The sequence below is a fragment of the Micromys minutus genome (assembly GCF_963924665.1).
Source record: "Micromys minutus genome assembly, chromosome: 3".
NCBI classification, from domain to species: Eukaryota; Metazoa; Chordata; class Mammalia; order Rodentia; family Muridae; genus Micromys; species Micromys minutus.
In genome coordinates this window covers 64827165-64847194 of record NC_137972.1, presented here as the reverse complement: position 1 = coordinate 64847194, position 20030 = coordinate 64827165, and the positions used below count along the sequence as shown (strand labels likewise).

The 20030-nt window shown below is 34.3% G+C and overlaps 1 protein-coding gene across 1 annotated transcript in view; it reads right to left on the bottom strand.

Annotated features, from left to right (window-relative positions):
- LOC308418935 (vomeronasal type-2 receptor 116-like) overlaps nucleotides 1–17787 on the bottom strand; it is a gene marked incomplete at both ends in the record, with an annotated part of 34377 nt that extends 16590 nt beyond the window's left edge. Inside the window, 5 exons of the mRNA XM_080914449.1 lie at nucleotides 11003–11126; nucleotides 11494–11721; nucleotides 12484–13290; nucleotides 13680–13959; nucleotides 17582–17787. Coding sequence (XP_080770575.1) covers nucleotides 11003–11126; nucleotides 11494–11721; nucleotides 12484–13290; nucleotides 13680–13959; nucleotides 17582–17787 — 1645 coding nt within the window. The remainder of the gene's footprint in view (nucleotides 1–11002; nucleotides 11127–11493; nucleotides 11722–12483; nucleotides 13291–13679; nucleotides 13960–17581) is intronic.
- Between the last annotated feature and the right edge of the window lie 2243 nt (nucleotides 17788–20030).

Genomic DNA, 20030 nt, shown 5'->3' with positions numbered 1-20030 from the left:
CCCAATCTGCTATACCCAGCAAAACTATCAATCACCATAGATGAAGAGATGAAGATATTTTAAGACAAATCTAAATTTACACAATATCGGACCACAAACCCAGCACTACAACGAATTATAGGTGGAAAACCCAATAAAATGAGAGGAACTACATCCGAGTAAGAACAAGAAAACTCCTAAGCAAGAAAACCAAAAGAAGAAAAAGACACAGACACAACTCAACCCACAAAAGCAATAATGGCAGGAAACAGAAACAACTATTCCTTGATATCTATTAACATAAATGGACTCAACTCCCCAATAAAGAGACATAGGCTATCAGAATGGATACATAAACAAAATCCAGTGTTTTGCTGCATACAGGAAACTCATCTCATAGACAAAGACAGACAGTATCTGAGAGTAAATGGATGGAAAAAAACTTCCAAGCAAACAGCCCCAAGAAGCAAGCTGGAGTGGCTATTCTAATTACAAATAAAGTAAATTTTCAACCAAAAGATATCAAAAAAGATAAGGAAGGACACTTTTTACTCAGCCGGGGAAATCTGTCAGGAGGAACTCTCAATCCTTAACATATATACTGAAAAAAAAATAGCACCCAAAATTCATTAAAGAAACCCTACTAAAACTCAAAAAATACATTTCACCCCACACAATAATAGTGGGAGACTTTAATACCCCACTCTCTCCAATGGACAGATCATGGAAACAGAAAATGAACAAGGACACTGTAAAACTAGCAGAGACTTTGACCCAACTAGTATTAATAGATATCTACAGAACATATCATCGTAAAGTAAAAGAATACACCTTCTTCTCAGCACTCCATGGCCCCTTCTAGAAAATTGGCCACATAATTGGACACAGAACGAGCCTCAATCGATATAAGAAGATTGAAATACTCCCATGCATCCTCTCAGATCACCATGGTCTAAGGATGGTCTTTAACAACAACAAAGACAACAAAAAGCCGAAATACACATGGAAACTAAACAATGCTCTGTTAAACCATAGCAAAGTCAAAGAAGAAATAAACAAATTAAGGATTTTCTAGAATTCAATGAAAACTAAAACACAACATACACAAAACTATGGGATGCAATGAAAGCAGTACTGAGAGGAAAACTCATAGCCATATGTGCTTCTGAAAAGAAACTGGGGAGAGCATACATCAGCAAGTTGACAGCACAGCTAAAAGCCCTAGAACAAAAGGAAGCAGATACACCCAAGAAGACTAGATGGCAAGAAATAATCAGAATTAGGGCAAAAATAGAACAAATAGAAACAAAATGAAACATTGAAAAAAATCTACAAAACCAAGAGCTGGTACTTTGAGAAAATCAATAAGATTGATAAACCCCTACCCAGACTAACTAGAGGGCAAACAGAGAATATACAAATTAACAAAATCAAAAAGGAAAGTGGAGACATAACAACTGAAACTGGGGATATTGAAGAAATCATCAGATCCTATCACAAAACCTATACTCAACAGTATTGGAAAATCTGGAGGAAATGGATGAATTCCTAGACAGAAACAAGATCCTAAAATTAAACTAGGACAATGTACCATCTATATAATCCCATAACACCTAAAGAAATAGAAGAAGAAATCAAAAGCCTCCCAACCCAAAAAAGCCCAGGTCCAGACGGGTTCAGTGCAGAATTTTCTCAGACATTTAGTGAGGACATAACTCCCATACTCTCCAAACTATTCCACAAGATAAAATCAGATGGAATATTACCTCACTCATTTTTTGAGGCTACAATAACCCTCATTCCTAAACCACACAAAGTCCATACAAGGAAAGATAACTTCAGACCAATCTCACTTATGAACATTGATGCAAAAATAATCAATAAAATCCTTGCAAACCGAATCCAAGAACACATCAAAGTGATCATTCACCATGACCAAGTACGCTTCATCCCTGGGATGCAGAGGTAGTTTAATATAAGGAAATCAATCAACGTAATCCAACATATAAACAAACTCAAAGAACAAAATCACATGGTCATCACACTAGATGCTGAGAATGCATTTGACAAAATTGAACACCCCTTCATGTTAAAAGTTCTGGAGAGACCAGGAATCCAAGATCCATACCTAAAAATAATAAAAGCAATATACAGCAAACCAACAGCCAACATCAAACTTAACGGCGGGAAACTTGATGCACTCTCACTAAAATCAGGGACTCGACAAGGCTGCCCAATCTCCCCGTACCTATTCAACATAGTACTGGAAATCCTGGCTGGAGATATTAGACAGCAAAAGGAGATCAAGGGGATACAAATTCGAAAGGAAGATGTTAAAACATCAGTCTTTGCAGATGACATGATAGTGTACTCAAGTGACCCCAAAAATTCCACCAGAGAACTCCTACAGCTGATAAACAAGTTCAGCTTAGTGGCTGGATACAAAATTAACTCAAAGAAATCAGTAGCCTTCCTATACTCAAAGGACAATCATATGGGGAAAGAAATTAGGGAAAAGATACCCTTCACAACAGTCACAAAAACTCTGAAATACCTTGGTGTGACTCTAACTAAGCAAGTGAAGGACCTGTATAACAGGAACTTCAAACCTCTAAAGAAGGAAATCAAGGAAGATCTCATATAATGGGAAAATCTCCCATGCTCATGGATTGGAAAGATCAACATTTTAAAAATGGCCATCCTACCAAAAGCAGTCTACAGATTCAATGCAATCCCCATCAAAATTCCAACCCAGTTCTTCATTGACTAGAAAAGATAAATGTGCAATTTCATCTGGAATAACAAAAGACCTAGAACAGCAAAATCCATCCTCAACAACAAAAAACATCTGCGGGAATCACTATCCCTGACCTCAAGCTATATTACCAGGCAATTGTGCTGAAAACTGCATGGTACTGGTAAAGAAATAGGCATGCAGATCAATGGAAGAGAATAGAAGATCCAGAAAGGAGCCCTCAGGTATATGGTGACCTGATTTTTGACAAAGGAGCTATAAACATTCAATGGAAATAGGACAGCCTATTGAACAAATGGTGCTGGTCCAACTGGCACTCAGCATGCCAAAGAATGAAAATAGACCCTTTCTTATCTCCTTGTACAAAACTCAAGTGTAAGTGGATGAAAGATCTCCACATTAAACCAGATACACTGAAAATATTAGATGAGAAATAGGGAAAACCTTAGAACACATAGGCACAGGAGAAATTTTCTGAACAAAACACCAATGGCTCAAGCTCTAAGGTCAAAGATTAACAAATGGGACTTAATGAGATTGCAAAGTTTCTGTCAGGCTAAGGACATTGTCAAGAAAACAAAACAGCAGCCAACAGAATGGGAAAAGCTCTTTACCAACTCCACATCAGACAGAGGCCTAATATCCAAGGTATACAAGAACTCAAAATGCTAGACACCAGAGAATCAAACAACCCTATTAAAAATGGGGTACAGAGCTAAACAAAACATTCTCAGTTGAAAAATATCGAATGGCTTAGAAACATCTGAGAATGTGCTTGACATCCTTATCCATCAGAGAAATGCAAATCAAAACAACCCTGAGATTCCACCTCACACCAGTCAGATTGGCCAAGATCCAATTCTCAGATGACAACAGATGCTGGCGTGGTTGTGGAGAAAGAGGAACACTTCTCCACTGTTTGGGGTTGTAAACTGATACTATCACTCTCAAAATCAGTCTGGCGATACCTCAGAAAATTGGACATAATACTACCTGAAGACCCAGCTATTCCACTTCTGGGCATATACCCCGGAGACACCTTAATACACAACAAAGATACATGCACCACAATGTTCATAGCAGCTCTATTTTAATTGCTAGAAGCTGGAAAGAACCCAGATGTCCTTCAGAAGATGAATGGATACAAAAATTTTGGTACATTTACACAATGGAATACTACTCAACCACCAGAAACAACAACTTAACCAAATACTTAAGAAAATGCTGCATCTAGAGAATATCATTCTGAGTGAGATAACCCAGTCACAAAAGAACAGGCATAATATGCAGTCAATGATAGTGGGATGCTAACCCCAGAGGCTCGCACTGCCCCAGAGACAACTCACAGACTGTGTGAAGTCCAAGAAAAAGACAAAACAAACAAAACAAAAAATTCATGCTCAATCCTTACCCACTAAGCACACATTGACAAATTGCGGTTTACACCCTGTATTACATGTACTGTTTGCTCATTGTAAAAAAAAAATTTTTTACACACAATGAAAAGTTTGACTATTTCTAGGTTACATTTTGTTTTGCATGTACTTTATGCTCATTGTAACTAGTAAGATCTTAACCACACTATCAAACCTTTAAAAAAAACTAAGTACTGACAAAAATGTATAGTACACTTTTATGAAAAAATGCTTCAAATCTGTACATATATCTTTGTTTTGTAAACTAAGATTGTAAAAAATAAAAGAAAAGAAAAAAAGGAAAAGAAAAAAAAAAAGAAAATGGCGGCATCTAGAGAATATCATCCTGAGTGAGATAACCCAGTCACAAAAGAACAGACATAATATGCAGTCACTGTTAGTGGGATGCTAACCGTAGAGGCTCGAACTGCCCCAGAAACAACTCACAGACAGTGTGAAGTCCAAGAAAAAAGAAAAGAAAAGAAAACAAAACAAAAAGTCATGCTCAATCCTTACACACCAAGAACACATTGACAAATTCCAGGTTACACCCTGTATTACATATACTTTTTGCTCATTAAAAAAAGGAAAAAAATTTGTATTGATTGATATTTTCTGCAACATTCTTTTCTTTATTTTAAACTCTCTCAAATGTTTTTCTAATGTCTTGGACAACCAGGGTACTATTGCCTGCAAATTTTTCACTATCTTATTTACCCTGTGGAAAGTGTTTGGTTAAATTCTGTGTAGTAGAAACACTGTGCTTCTCCTTTAGATGTTTTGTATACTATTGTTTTTTCTAAGAAACCCCATTGTGGATTTTATTGTTTCTATGTGCCCTTTTACCAATAAAAGAAGGTCTATGAGAAAAAAAAAAAGAACAACAATTAAACAAAATTCACAAGCCTACCTAGGTTTCATTGAGCAGCAAACCTTTGACTCACAATAGATAAGTAGAATAAAATACTGAATAATAACTTCAAATAAGTGCACCTATAATTTTAGCCATATGTATGCAGCAAAATAAGTAATAAAAATAAATGAGCTTAGTAACAGGTGAAAATATAAGAAAAATTTATATCAGTAAAACCAGAAGAAGGAAAGCATGTTTTTACACACACACACACACACATACACACACACACACACACACACACACACACTCAGACACTCACTCACACACACACACACACACACACACACACACACACACACACACACATACACATACATTCACCACTACTACCTCCACCTATAGCACCACATCCATAAAGGATGGCAACAACAACCATAGCCACGATAAATAACAGGAATTAAAAACATGGGTTTTTGATATCTGTCAATAACAGTTGTTCTAATTTTACAATAAAAAGACACAAATAAGGTAGATAAAATAAAGGACCTATCCTTTTGCTCTATACAGGAAATGTACATCCACAACAAGAATACAGATTACCTCAGGTTAAAGAGTTAAAAACAATTATGTCAAACAAATGTAGTTGAAATGAAAGTTGATATTGCCTGATAACATGTAACAATATTAAACAAAAGAGGTAAGAATAACAATGCATGTTTATCAAAGGAAAATAAATTCAAGATGACATCTCACTTGTTAATACCTATGCTCAAAAATGAGGGCAGCCACCTCTGTAAAAGATTAATACCAATTAAATCACACATTACTAATAACATAGTGATAGTGGGAGGTTTCAACACCTCTTTCATGAGTGGAAATAAGTAAAGAGAAAAGATAGACATCTTCCACAACAGAAACAACAGAAAGCTTATAATCCCATGGATTGTGGACGATTCTTACTCTAATAAAATAATGGATCAGGATTAAATTTAAGAAATTAATGCCTTTCTAAAACTGAAAATGAGCATACAACAACACATTAAAAAAAATTTCTGTGACTAAATGAAAGAGTTATAAAAAGGAATTTTTATATTACTAAGTATTTACATAAGAAGCTGGAGGTTCCTCATACTAGAAACAGAGCACCAAGGCGCTATCCTAAAAATTAGTATGAATGTTCAAGAAGAGTGGATGGCCAGAAATTTTAAAAATTATGGCTGAAATTAATAAATAAAAAAGAGAACAACCAGAAGAATTTAGGAAATAAAGTATTGTTTGATAACTTATTTAAATTAGGCAAACCAAATACAGAACACAGGGAAACTATGCAGTTTAATAAAATTAGAAATAAAAAGAGAATATAACACACATTGAGGGAATATGGAGGATCTGAAGTGCATACATTAAAACTAGTGCTTCCAAAAATTGGAAGATCTAAAAGAAATTTATTATATATAACACTTAAAAATTAAATTATGTTCATATAAGCAATTTAAATAGATGTATATATCCTAGTGAAATAGAAGCAGTCATTAAAAACTCCAATTCTCAACAAATCACATGTCTGAATGTTTTTTCATAAAAATTCAACCAAACTTTCAAAGAAGAGTTAACAACAATATTCCACAAATTATTCCCAAAATAGGAACAGAAGGACCAAGTCCCACATCGTTTTGTAAGGACATAGTTACTCTAATACACAAACCATGTATTTGTTCAATAGAGTAAAGGACCAACAGAACAATTTATTTTAACAATATAAAGGCAAAACTATGCAGTGAAATATTTATAAAACAAATCCAAGAAGAAATAAAAAGATTATGTATCATTATCAATAATGCATGATCCCATAAATTAATAAATAATTCCAGTTTAAAAGAAAGTAAAATATACGTCAGTTTATAATATCCTTGCAAAACCACACATGATTATTTAATTAGATGCTGAAAAAATATAAAATTCAATATCCCTTTATCATAGAAATATGGATGTCATCATACAACACACTCAGACACACATGTATGTATGTGTGTTTGTTTATATGTATGTATCAACATTCTAAAGGCAATATCCAGAAAGCTTATAGCACCATCAAAATAAGTAAACAGTAACTCAATACAGTTCCACTAAAATCAAAAGCAAGACAAATTTACACTCGTCTTATTTATTCAGTAAAGTACTTGGAGTTTTACTTAGAGCTATTAGGCACTAAAGGAGATCAAGGTCTACAAAACAGAAAGAATTAAGTCAAAAATATCTTCATTTGCAAATGATTTTATAATACTTGCATGTAACTCTAAATATTCAAATAGATAAATACTGGACCTGATAAAAATTTTCAGTGAAGTGGCTTGAATCAACTCAAAAAAATAATAACAGTAACCACACTCTATAAAAATGAAAAGAAATTGATTCAAGAAGAGATTAGGGAAACAACACCTATCATAACAACATCATGTAATACAAAGTATCTTTAAGAACTTCTGACCAAGCAAATAACAGATTTGTATGAAAATCATAAAATTCAAAGCTTTGGTATAATAAACTGAAGGAGTATCAGAAGATAGACAGATCTCCCCTGGTCTTGGATTAGTAGAAATAATACAGGAAAATAGCCATCCTACCAAATAAAATATGCGAATTAAACCAATCCCTATAAAATGCCAATGTAAGTTTTTGAAGATGTTAAAAATTTTACTAACTTTACATGAACTATAATAACCACAAGGTGACCAATATTGATGTGCAATATCAGATTTGCTAGAGTTAGCACAATTTCTGATTTCAAGTGTCACAACAATGGTATACTAATAAACACCCCATGATACTGGCAAAAACAGTGAAATTAATCTATGGAATAAAAGTAAAGATTAGATATATAATTACACATGTGGACACCCAATATTTCATAAGCAATCTAGAAATTCACAGTAGAAAAAAAAAAGATCCCAAAGAAATGATATGGGTCACACTGTATATCTGCAAGTAGAATAAATACAAAAATGTCTATTCATTACCCTATACAAATCTCATATAAAAGTCTACCAAAGACTTCAACATAAAACAAGACACAATGAAAGTCATGGTAAGGAAATACTTAACATTCACGAATTCATTGACAAAGGACATAACATTCTGAAGAACACCAATAGCAAAGGATTAACACCGAGAGTTATATACATGGGTTTGAATATAACTGAAAATTATCTTTAAGGCAAAAGATGTAAAAATTAAATAATAGAACAGCACAAGGATTAATAAAATATTCATTATACATCCAAGAGAGGGGTAATAGACAATATACAAAAAGAAGTTAAAAATCTAGATAGCAAAAGAAAATCAAAATGCCAAATGACCAAATAGGCAACAGAATATGATAGAAAGCTCTAACGAGAGGAAACTGAAATGTCTGTGAATCACTTAAGAAAATTCAAATATCTTTAGCAATTACGGAAATACAACCAAAAATTTATTTACCATTTTATCTTATATGTGTCACAGTTGCTCAAATTAATAACACAAATGAACTCATACAAACAAGGATGCAGAAGCATTCCTCCATTGTTGAAGAGTATGCAAATATACAGAGCAACTATAGATATCAACGTGGCAATATCCCAGAAAATAGGACTATCATGAAAACCAGCTATACCTCCACTGTTCATATAACCAAAATATATTCTTTCACCCCAAGAACACACTCTCTTGTATGTTCTTTTTAGTTTTCATGGAAATATTCAGAATCTTTAAGCAAATTAAATGTACTTCAACTCAATAATGGATAAGGAAAATGTGTTCTATTTACATAATGTATTATGACTCAGCTCTTGAAAAGAAAATGATATCATGAAATTTGCTGGCAAATGGACAGAACTAGAAAGAATATTTCTGAAGTAACCCAATTAATGAATATAAACATGGTATATATAAATGTGGTCATTAATTCTTAACTTGTTGAAAGCTAAAATGTAGACAGAGATGCAGAAAGTCTAAGAAAAGAGACAGGCTGGGGGCGATGGATCATGGGTCTCTCTGGAAAGGGAAAATAGAATAGATCCTTTTTTAGTGGTAGCACAAAAAAAGAAAGGAGAATAATCTGTTGTGGGTTTGAAAGAAAAAGAGGGAGAGAAAGACAGAGAGACAGAGAGAGATAGATACAGAGACAGACAGAGACAGAAAGACAGAGACAGACAAACACACAGAGAGGAGAGTGAGAGACAGACAGAAAGAGAGAGAGAGAGAGAGAGAGAGAGAGAGAGAGAGAGAGAGAGAGAGAGAGAGAATTTCAGAATGCAGAATGAAGCAGCTGGAATTATAGTGTATTTGGTGGGCAATGTTTAAATACAGTGCACAAGAAATATTCTGGAATCTATGGCAATATGACAATAACACTAGTAAGGACTTCTCATAATGTAGAATAAAAATACTGTATTTGCCATCTTTGCTAACCAGGACAGTGGTATGAGTAGGTTATATTTAGTCAAGTTTATGGTTGAGACCTCTTGCAAATTTCTAAACTAGTCATATTGATGGTAAGACAGAGCTTCGCCATCTGAAACCTGAGAGTGAAGCTACATATCCAATGAAAATTTCCACTCAGATTATTAAATAGAGAGAGTCTAGCTGGTGTGAAGTAAACCTTTCACTCATATATTCTAGTGTCTTTGGCATGAGAGGTATTGTGTAGGATATAGAAATACAAACATATGCATTATGACAGCCATAAAATGTTTCACCAACACTTTGTTCTGCTTGCAAGGTGTGCTGATAAAATGATTGTTCAAAACATGTTGAGGTGACCAACCAATATTTCATTTAACTGGAGGCCCACTCTCAAGAGGGAGACCATTCCCAAACTACATTCATGTCTAGAATTGGAAAATGGATATCTCAGAGAATCCTAACAGATCCCAATACCAGTGGTTTGTAAAAATCGACGTTATAATTTATAAATAATATTCTGATATACAGAGATAATGTTGTCTTATAAGACAGCATCAGAGTATGAAGGTATCTATATTTGGGCAGTGGAGCAGGGTAGTTCAAAGATCTATAGCCAGACATGAAGAGAAAGTCTAAATTGGGCATCTGCATCAGGTCTCTCACTGCAGAAGAGAGGGTGAGGAAAGACACACAGGGGATAGAATACACCAGAAAAAGTTTTTCTACAGTTTGATATAGGAAGGACTCACATAGGCTCAGAGAAAATGAAGCATCAGGCAAGTGGTTAATACGGGTCTGGACCAGCTGCTCGGCAAATATTTCTGACTTTTTTGCCTGCTCTTGAGACTCCTTTCCTCAGGTTTGGCTGTATTTGAGAATAGTGATCTACTATAGCAAAATAATCATAATTCTAAAACATTTTATAACATCATTCAGCAACATCATTACAAAATATGGGGCACAGAAATAAATATATAGTGTGGTGGTTTGGCTTATATGCTTGGTCTAGGGAGTATGTCATTGTGGGAATGGGCTTTGTGACCCTTCCTTTACAGGCTTTCCAAGAGATAGTCTTTTTCTGTTTGCCTTCTGAACAAGTTGTAGAACTCTAAGCTGCTCTTGAATCATGCCTGTCTGGAAGCTTCCATGCTTCTGCCTTGATTGTAATGGATGGAACAGCATAAGCCAGGCCAAAATATATATTGTTCGTTATCAGAGCTGACATGGTCAAGGTGTGACTTCACAGCTATGGAAACCTAATTAAGACATGTAGCTTCTATATTTTTAATAAAATTAAAAATGAAAACCAGAGATAATACAGTGATCTTTAGAATTAAGAAAACATTCAGGAGAAAATAATTAGTTTTCATTAGTTCCAGAATAATGAGAATATTACAATTAAAAAGATGTAATTTATGATTTGCAATAACAGTATACTGATACTTCTTACTTTGTAATAACATGTATTTTGCTATCCTTTACAAAAAGGACTTTTGAGGGTCATGTGAATATGAAAGAAAAAGGAAATATTATTTTAATAAAACTTATCCTTACTTGTCAAGTTAGAAATTTGATTGTTTGGGCAAGGGTAACAGTCAAAACAGCAGGCTGCCTTGTCTTCATGAGGGGATTTTCTGTGTCCTGGTCTGCAAGGCATACTACATATTGAGGGTAACGTCTAAAAAAAGAAGATATATTAAAGAAATAAAGATTCTTTTACATAATGGAAATAGTTCTATTGGTCTACAGCCTGCAGCCACTGAAAGCCTTTTTAAATATACTAATTATATAAAGACTATTATTTTAATTTTTACAGAAAGAACATGTTAATATACATTGACTTATGTATTGTAAAAACTTATAGGAGAGAGTGAGATTAAGAGAGGAAAAAAAGAATATCAAAAAGGGTGAAAAAGTAAGTCAGTAAATGAGAAAATGTCAAAAATATACTGTGGCAAAGCAAGCGTACATGGGAGTTTAGGTAATGCTGCTGCACGTAAAAAGAAGCAAAATTTGTCAAAGAAATGAAATTAAGACTAACTTGCCTGATAGATATCTGTAGCCCACTTTATCATTTCCTCAGAAGTATACAATTTTTGACTATCTGCAGCATGGCCAGAAAATCTTCCTATTTTCATTTTAAGCCCATATTGTTTTTGAAAATTTGTGATATAGAAAATGTCATACTCTGTATCCTGTTTTAAATTCTGGTTCATTAATACTAGGTCTCCAGCCGGATTTACAAATTGAATATTCTTCATAAAAGAGAAGACCTAAAATGAATTTGTAATTTTAGTTTCAACTGTACATATGCATTAGGACAGAAATTATAAAGGTTCAAGTGCCCCCAATTTTTTTTTGATTTTCAAGCTCTAACTCTGTCACCAATTTTCAGTACTAAAAAAATAACATAAATTCTACTTAGATGTAAACTTTCCCTATGCTTTACAAGTACCATTTGTCACTATATTAGATTCCAGAATATATGGATATCTGAGTTTTATGCTTAGAGAGTACATTCTCTACATTTTTCTGCCAAGAGTGTTATTTGATTATAAGCTAGGGAAACCAAAGTCCTTAATAGGACAAAATGTGGCAAAGGACTTGATTGTGTGTGTGTGTGTGTGTGTGTGTGTGTGTGAGAGAGAGAGAGAGAGAGAGAGAGAGAGAGAGAGAGAGAGAGAGAGAGAGAGAGAGAGAAAGTGGGGGAGGGAGGGAGGGAGGGAGAGAGATTATTCATTATCTTGATCAGCAAGGTTTCAACACTTGAATACAAATCATTTTGTTACTTGTATTTTATAATTTCATGAGAAAAACTTTAGAGAGTAAGAACATGAGATATAAGTATTATTAAAATTTATAACTTGGATTGTGAAAGGCTAAATAAGATGATATTTTTGGATGTCTTATAATTCATAACAGTAACATTATGTGCCTCATATGCAATGATAGAGTACAAAGATATATGCATTTACATGACTTTATACCTTATTTTTTTCCTTTAAGAATTTAAACTATGTGATATATGCCATTACCTTCCAAGAATCAAATTCTGGTTCCTTCCCAGGATTCTTTGACCATGTGTCTACTTCTTGCTGAAGTATCTCATGGAGAGAGTGACCAACAGCATAAACAGCATTGTATAAATTATAAGATGTGTCACTCATGGACATTCCAAGTGGTGACCTGAGTAACCATTTAAATACAGTATTGATTGGACAGTTCTTCAAGTTCTTACAAGTGGATGGTGGCAAAGAACACCTAAAATGAGTCCACCATAGCTTAGCAAATGTCATTTCATTGGTGTAGTTTAAAGGGTGCATTGTCTGCATAAACTGTTTAAAACCTAACAACTCAGAATGCTGGTGTGAAAAAATGAGAGTGCCAGGTGTGGGTTTAAGCAAGAAATCTCCTATAATAGTGATCATATCAAATTGTGACACACTGACCCACAGTCTCCAAATGTCTAAAGATTTCCATATTATAAAGGTCAACTGCAAATTAGAATCTTTGTCTCCATAAACTATAACAACTTTTGCTGATGACATTAAGATTTGGTGAGAATATGTTGGAAGCATTTTAATGTATAACTTAAAATCTTCTGCAATAATAGTTACAAATGACAAACAGACAGGATTTCTTAGCACTTCTGTTTTCAATTGAGAAAAAAATTGAAATCCATGATCATTATCTGTAATGATCACTCCCAGCCAGTTCCATCCTAAGTGAACCATTAGACTCAGCATGGCTAGTGGTAGAGATGTGTCTTTGGGTGATATCTGGTAGAGATGGGGAAACTGTTCATTATCCCTGAGACGGAAATCAAAATTACCACAGTAAAGCTGAAAGACATGGAACATGAGCAAAAGCATTTAGAAGATGGACTGCATATGTTTCAGTCTATGATATATTTGCTACAATAAATCTTAGGAGTACATCAATGTGCTTATTTATTCTTTCAGTTATTATTAATATCATATCCAGTTACTTCTAATTCACAAAAGAAGTACAGATAAACTGAGTCATCTGATAAAATATTTTTTTATTGCTGGTGTCTTGTTTGCTCTTTATGATAAAGCTGTATTTGCCACGGAAAGTATCTGAGACTTTATTTTTGATAGATCAGAACAGACATAAATTCATTCTCTGCCTTTATCCTGACCTGGTACTGAGAAAGTCAGACAAAACTGAGAAAGTATTACATTAAAGTATAGAGTTACCATAGATTTACCTCTGGAGTTCTGGAGATATACAAGAAACGTCCAACTTTGGTAGATGATAAAAACATAGGTCCAGTAAGTACAATCAAGTATCTTCTCTGATTTGTACAGTAGTAATTAGGAACAAGTTCCTTTCTCTTTAAGGACAAACCAGTTTTCTGATCGTGATTCATTAGGTTACATTCAATCTTAACTTGAAGAGAAATGTTGGGTAAAATATGAAGGTTCCTATTGATTTCTTCCATGGCAAAATAAAGAGAGGATATCAGGTGAATAGTCGCAGGTGTCACCCTGAAAACAGTGCACACTAATTATCAGGCATTTTGGCTTGCTCTCATAGTAACTTAATTAAGGCTCAGTGTGTGTTATACAATGAATCCTTTTTATTATTTTTACATTGACATGATGACACAGGTGCTTATTATAGTGTATTAGTATTTGAGAGCGATAAAAGAATGTATGTATTCTTCCTTTGGTGATGGTGGGGTTTTGAGGAAAAAAAGTTCTAGCTCAGAAAGCAGGGTTCCACACAAAAACATTATACTTATGTGCATATTTTAAGTGACAGGAAAGGTCCATATGATTTTTTTTCTAAGAACTTATGTTACGCATAGTCTTGCAAAGAATTCACATTTGAAAATGTGTGAACAACACAAATGAGTCTTGAATAGATAATACCAACATACAACAGTTGTGTAGGTATATGAGGTGATTAGTATAAAAAATTGGGTTGTGGAAAGAGGTCAAAATAAAACACACTGTATGAAACTCACAAAAAAATAATTATGCTCTTCCATTGCTGGAGGGATTGTAAACTAGTATAACCACTCTAGAAATAAATTTGATGTACCTTAGAACTAAAGACCCAGCAATACAACTCTTAGGAATATTCCCAAAAGGTGCTCCACCATGTCACAGGGATACATCTTCCACTATGTTCAGAGTGACTTTATTTTTGATAGCCAGAAACTGGAATCAACCCAGATATCCCACAACAGAAGAATGGATACAAAAAATGAGGTTCATTTATACAATGGAATATTACTCAGCAATAAAGAACAAAGACATCCTAAGTTTTTTTCTTAAATGGATGGAACTAGAAAACTTTGTGAGGTAAGTCATACTCAAAAGGACATACATGATATTTACTGATTAATATATACATATTAGTCAAAAAGGACAGAATACCAAGATACAGTCCATATAACTCAAAAAGGTCAACAAATTGAAGGGGCCAAGTGAGGATGCCTCAAACCCACTCAGGAGAGAAAAAAGCAACCACAAGGGGGAGGGTGGAGAAACATGGGTGTGAAGGGTAATGGGGAGAGAGAGAAAAAAACATAATCTGGTGGGGTAAAAGTACTGAAGATCTTAGGACCAGCAGAAGGATATAAGCAGACAACCTCAGGAGGTAGAAGGTTGTAAGGAGCCTCCACAATGTACCAGAGATCTGCAAGTTGAGAAACCCTCAGGACTCAAAGGTTTGGGATCTTAGATGAAATGATCCTACAGTGTGTAGAGGAAAGTTCTAAAGCCGACCTCCAGCAGAAGGACAGGCATTTAGTGAGGGATGGCTTTGCTAATCCTCAGTCAAAATTCTGTCACATAATTTTTTCCTGTCTGAAAGAACTGCAGGAATGAAAATGGAGAAAACTCTGAGGAAAAAAATGTCCTGCAACAGGCCCAAAGGGAGATAAAGCTCAAGGGGTGGCCCCAATATCTGACACCATCACTGAGGATATAAAACATTCTCCAAAATGGACCAGCCATCTGGGAGAACCAAAAAGCAGCTGAAAGAGTCAGATGCAGATATTTGAACTTACCAATGAACAGAAGCAATTGATCCTTTAGTTGAACTAGAGACAAAGCTGAATAAAGTTACAGAGGAAGGACACACTGTAGGAGGGTGAGCAGTTAACCTGGACAACCAAGAACCCTCAGACAATGGATCACCATCTGATAAGAGGCCCTCAACACATGGCTTCATAGGAACTTACATATAATAATAATTCTACTGCATAATGAATATAGATGTTTATGGAGAAAATTAAGGAAGTGACAATGACCACCTCAAAATATAAAAACAGGAATGCATGCATACTCAAGTAGGATTCAACATATTAAAGTTGCTCTTTGTTGGTAAAAAGGGAAACACAGGAGTCTAGATAAGGTATACTAGCCTGGAATTTTCTTTATTACTCATAAGTCAAGATAATTTAAAGAATTTCACTGTACCTCTTGCATTATGTACTATGAACATACATGGCATTTCATTGTTAGATTATTGGACTTACTACATTCTTAAAAGAGAGGACAATACTGAGACATTTTTATTTATGAGGCTGGAAATTTTTAAAATGGATAAATGTGAATTGACATCTAGGACAAAGTTTGGTTGTATTTCTGTCTAGGTTATCAAAAGAATGTGGGAGAAAAATACATGGATTTCTGAAGATTTTTTTTATTCAAACTACAAAATATTCTTTACATTTTTTATTATCTATATGGGATCACTTGGACTTCTGGCTCATCTTCTCCATGCTACTATTTTACTATTAAATAATCATGTTCCCTATCATTTCAACACCAGTTCTACTGCAGTTTCCTGTTCTTTCTGAGATTTTTCTTTAATCTATTTCAAAGTAATGAACTTTCTCTTCTGTTTTGATTACATTACAAGGTATTCTTTTTTAAACTGAAAACGCCATCAATAAAGGGTAAATAAATATTACTGTCTGATTCTAATGGCTTAAAATGCTATTCTTGAAATGTGTTTTTTGTGAACTTGAAAATGTTTTCTTTATCACTTTCCTGGCATATTATGGGAGAAATAGAGTTTCTTCAATTAAAGTCACAAATACATCTGAAATAAAGAATAACATTGATAATGTTGTTTAATTGAAAATATATAAATTAAAATGTGTAAAGTGGACATATCTATATAATACACAAACCCATTTTATATAATTAGAAAAAGAGGAGAAAGATGTTTAATTGTGGCATAAATATAATAGATCACAGTAAGCAATAAAATGAGGCAAATATTGAAATCAGCAAATGACCTTCAGTTTGCTGGATAGATAAATTTGTAATATTATCTCTCTCAGTTTTTAGCAGGTTCCATGTGAAAAATCCTTCATTTTAGCACATGAAAAGGGAAATACTATGGGTATTCTATCTCCTAGTAAATAACCAATTTTTTGCTGAGATATGCATATGATTCATACATTTTATTTTTAGAGTTTTGAATAATGTCTTGAGAGTGTAAATACAATATGTGGTTGTGCCTTTGAATAGAATGTAAAGGAAAAATATCAATTTTGCATTTTGAATATGCATAGTATTTCCAGTCCTGATTTTATCTGCAAGAATCATAGACCAGAATAATTTTGAAATTATGACATATAGATTATGTGCATAAATCTCTGTACCTTCTCTCTACATGTAACTAAAAGTGAGGGCAAGAGTATCAGTGTCCTATGTGCAGTAATCATCCATTCATGCTGATAGATTGAACACTAGCTGAACAATAACAGTCCACTTTATCATAATCTCTATAAATAAGCCACAAGTGAACATTGTTACTGTTTATCTCAGTAACATCACATGACCCCATAAAATGCAAATTGTCATATAAAGAGAACTTCTTTAGGGATAAGATAATAATGTAGGTCATTCATTCATTATCATTTCATTACATGGAAATTGTGACTCAAAATGACAAATCACTAGCTTCCCTATAAAAGTGCTAGAATTAGGAAATTTAGCAGCAGTAAAAAATATAGTAAATATTGGTCATTACCTAGAGAAGGATAGCCAGAAGCCAAACAAAATCATGGTCTACTCCTCCACATTTCAAGAATTCTTTATCTTACATGATCAATTAAATTATATAAATAAAAGGTGCACTTACTGCTTGTCTAGATTCCCACTGAAATAATCATTCTTCACATAACCTCGCCTTGTATAAATGGAAAAGAAACAATCAGTATCTTTATCACCTAGATAATTTTCTATGTCTTTTATTCTCCAAAAGCACCAGGGGTCACTCAAATGGGAAGAGATAAAAGAAGGTGTCAAAACCAAGAAGAAAAAGAACAAAGATATCATCTTTGTCATCTCACAAAGAAGGTTGCCCAAATAGAATGCAGCATGACATGTCAGGCAGGGAGAATCCCATATAAAAATTTTGAATGATCACATGCACATGTCAATTACTGCTGTAGTTACTTCTAAGGAACTTTCAGTCTGTATCTTAGTGTTCAGTTCACTGTTTACCTCTTGAGGATTCTTAAGCACCCTCTAGCCTGGGGCTCTACATCTGAGATCTGATTTCCAAGTGACAAATAAGGGGTAACACGTTTCATCATGATTATCCTTTTTCTCAATGTCCCTTATGGCTATAGTCACATAAGTAAACATAAAGGCACCAGACAATGTTCCCTTGAGCACATTTTGTAACAAGCCCAGTTCATCAAAGTAGGTTTCTAAGCAACCACTTGAAGTCGTTGATTACATTAAAAATGTCATGTAAATTTTATAAGAAATTATGAGAATAACTTTACTTGAATGCATTTGACCTTACCAATAACCAAATGAGTAATATCCAGCAATATGTTCTTGTGGCTCCAACACTTGTACATATTAATTTTATAAGGTTGCTTTCAGTATCTCTCTCATTTCTTTTTCCTTACATTTTTGGATATATTTTATTTACATTTCAAATGTTACACCCTTTTTCAATTTTCCCTTAATAACTCCCTCATCCCATCTCCCCTCCTCCTTCTATGAGGGTGCTACCCTAACCCCTACCTCCAAGGGCTTCTTCAACCATTGATGTCCAACAAGGTAATTTTCTGCTACATATGCAGTGGAAGCTATGAGTCCATTCATGGGTACTCTTAGGCTAGTGGTTTAGTCCATAGGAATTCTGGTGGGTTGTTGTTGTTCTTGTGGGGTTGAGAACCCTTCAGCTCCTTCAATCCTTTCTGTAACTTGTCCATTATGGATTTTCAGTTCAATAGTTGTCTCTGAGCATATGCAACTCTATATGCCATGATCTGGCAGAGCCTCTCCGGAACCATCTATATCAGCCTCCTGTAACCATGCACTTTTTGGCATCAGCAATATTGACTGAGTATATGGGCTGGATCTCCTAGTTGTGCAGTCTCTGGGTGGCCTTTGATTAAGTCTCTCCTCAAACTTTGTCTCTGTATTTACTCCCGTGAATATTTTTTGTTCCCATTTCTAAGAAGGTCTAAAGAATCTGCACCTTGACCTTCACACTTCTTGTACTTTATTCAGGTCTGTGAATTATATCTTGGGTTATCCAAGCATTTGAACTCATATCCACTTATTAGGGAGTGCATAGCATGTGTGGAATTTTGTGATTGGCTAACATCACTCAGAATGATATTTTTCTAGTTCCAATTATTTCCTTCAGTATTTAATAAACTCACTGATTTTAATAGCTGACTAACACTCCATTGTGTAAATGTACCATATTTTCTGCATCCATTCCTCTGTTGAAGGACATCTGGGTACTTTCTGGCTTCTGGCTGTTATAAATAAGGCTGATATGAACATAGTGGAACATGGGTCTTTGTTTTATGGTGGAGCATCATTTGGATATGTGCCCAAGAGTGGTATAGCTGGATCTTCAGTTAGTACTATGTCCATTTTTATGAGGAACCTCCAGACTGTTTTCTAGCTTTCAATCCTATCAACAGTGAAAGAGTGTTTCTCTTTATTCACATATTTGTCACCATCTGATGTCACCTCACCTTTTATATCTTAGACATTCTGACTGGTTTGAGAAAGATTCTAAGGGTTGATTTTATTTTTTTGAAGACTGAAAATGTTGAACATTTCTTCAGGTTAATCTCAGCCATTCTCTCTAAATTCTTCAGCTGCAAATTCTTAGTTTAGCTTTGTAACCCATGATTTAATAGGATTATTAGATTTGGTGGAGTGTAACTTTTTATTTTCCTGTATATATTATATATTAGCCCTCTATCACATAATAGTATTGTCAAAGGTCTTTTCGATCTGTTGTTTGCTGTTTTGTCCTATAGAGAGTGTCCTTTGCCTTACAGAATCTTTGTGATTTTATGAGCTCCCATTTGGCTATTCTTGATCTCAGATCATAAGCCACTGGTGTTCTCATCAGGAAATATTTCCCTATGCCCATGTGTTCAAGGGTCTTCCTATTCCATAATATTAGTTATAGTGTATTTGGATTAATGTAGAGGTTCTTGATTCAGACGGACTTGAGCATTATATATGGGAATAACAATGGAGAGATTTGGATCTTTATACAAGCTGACCAAAAGTTGATCTAGCATAATTTGTTAAAAATTTGG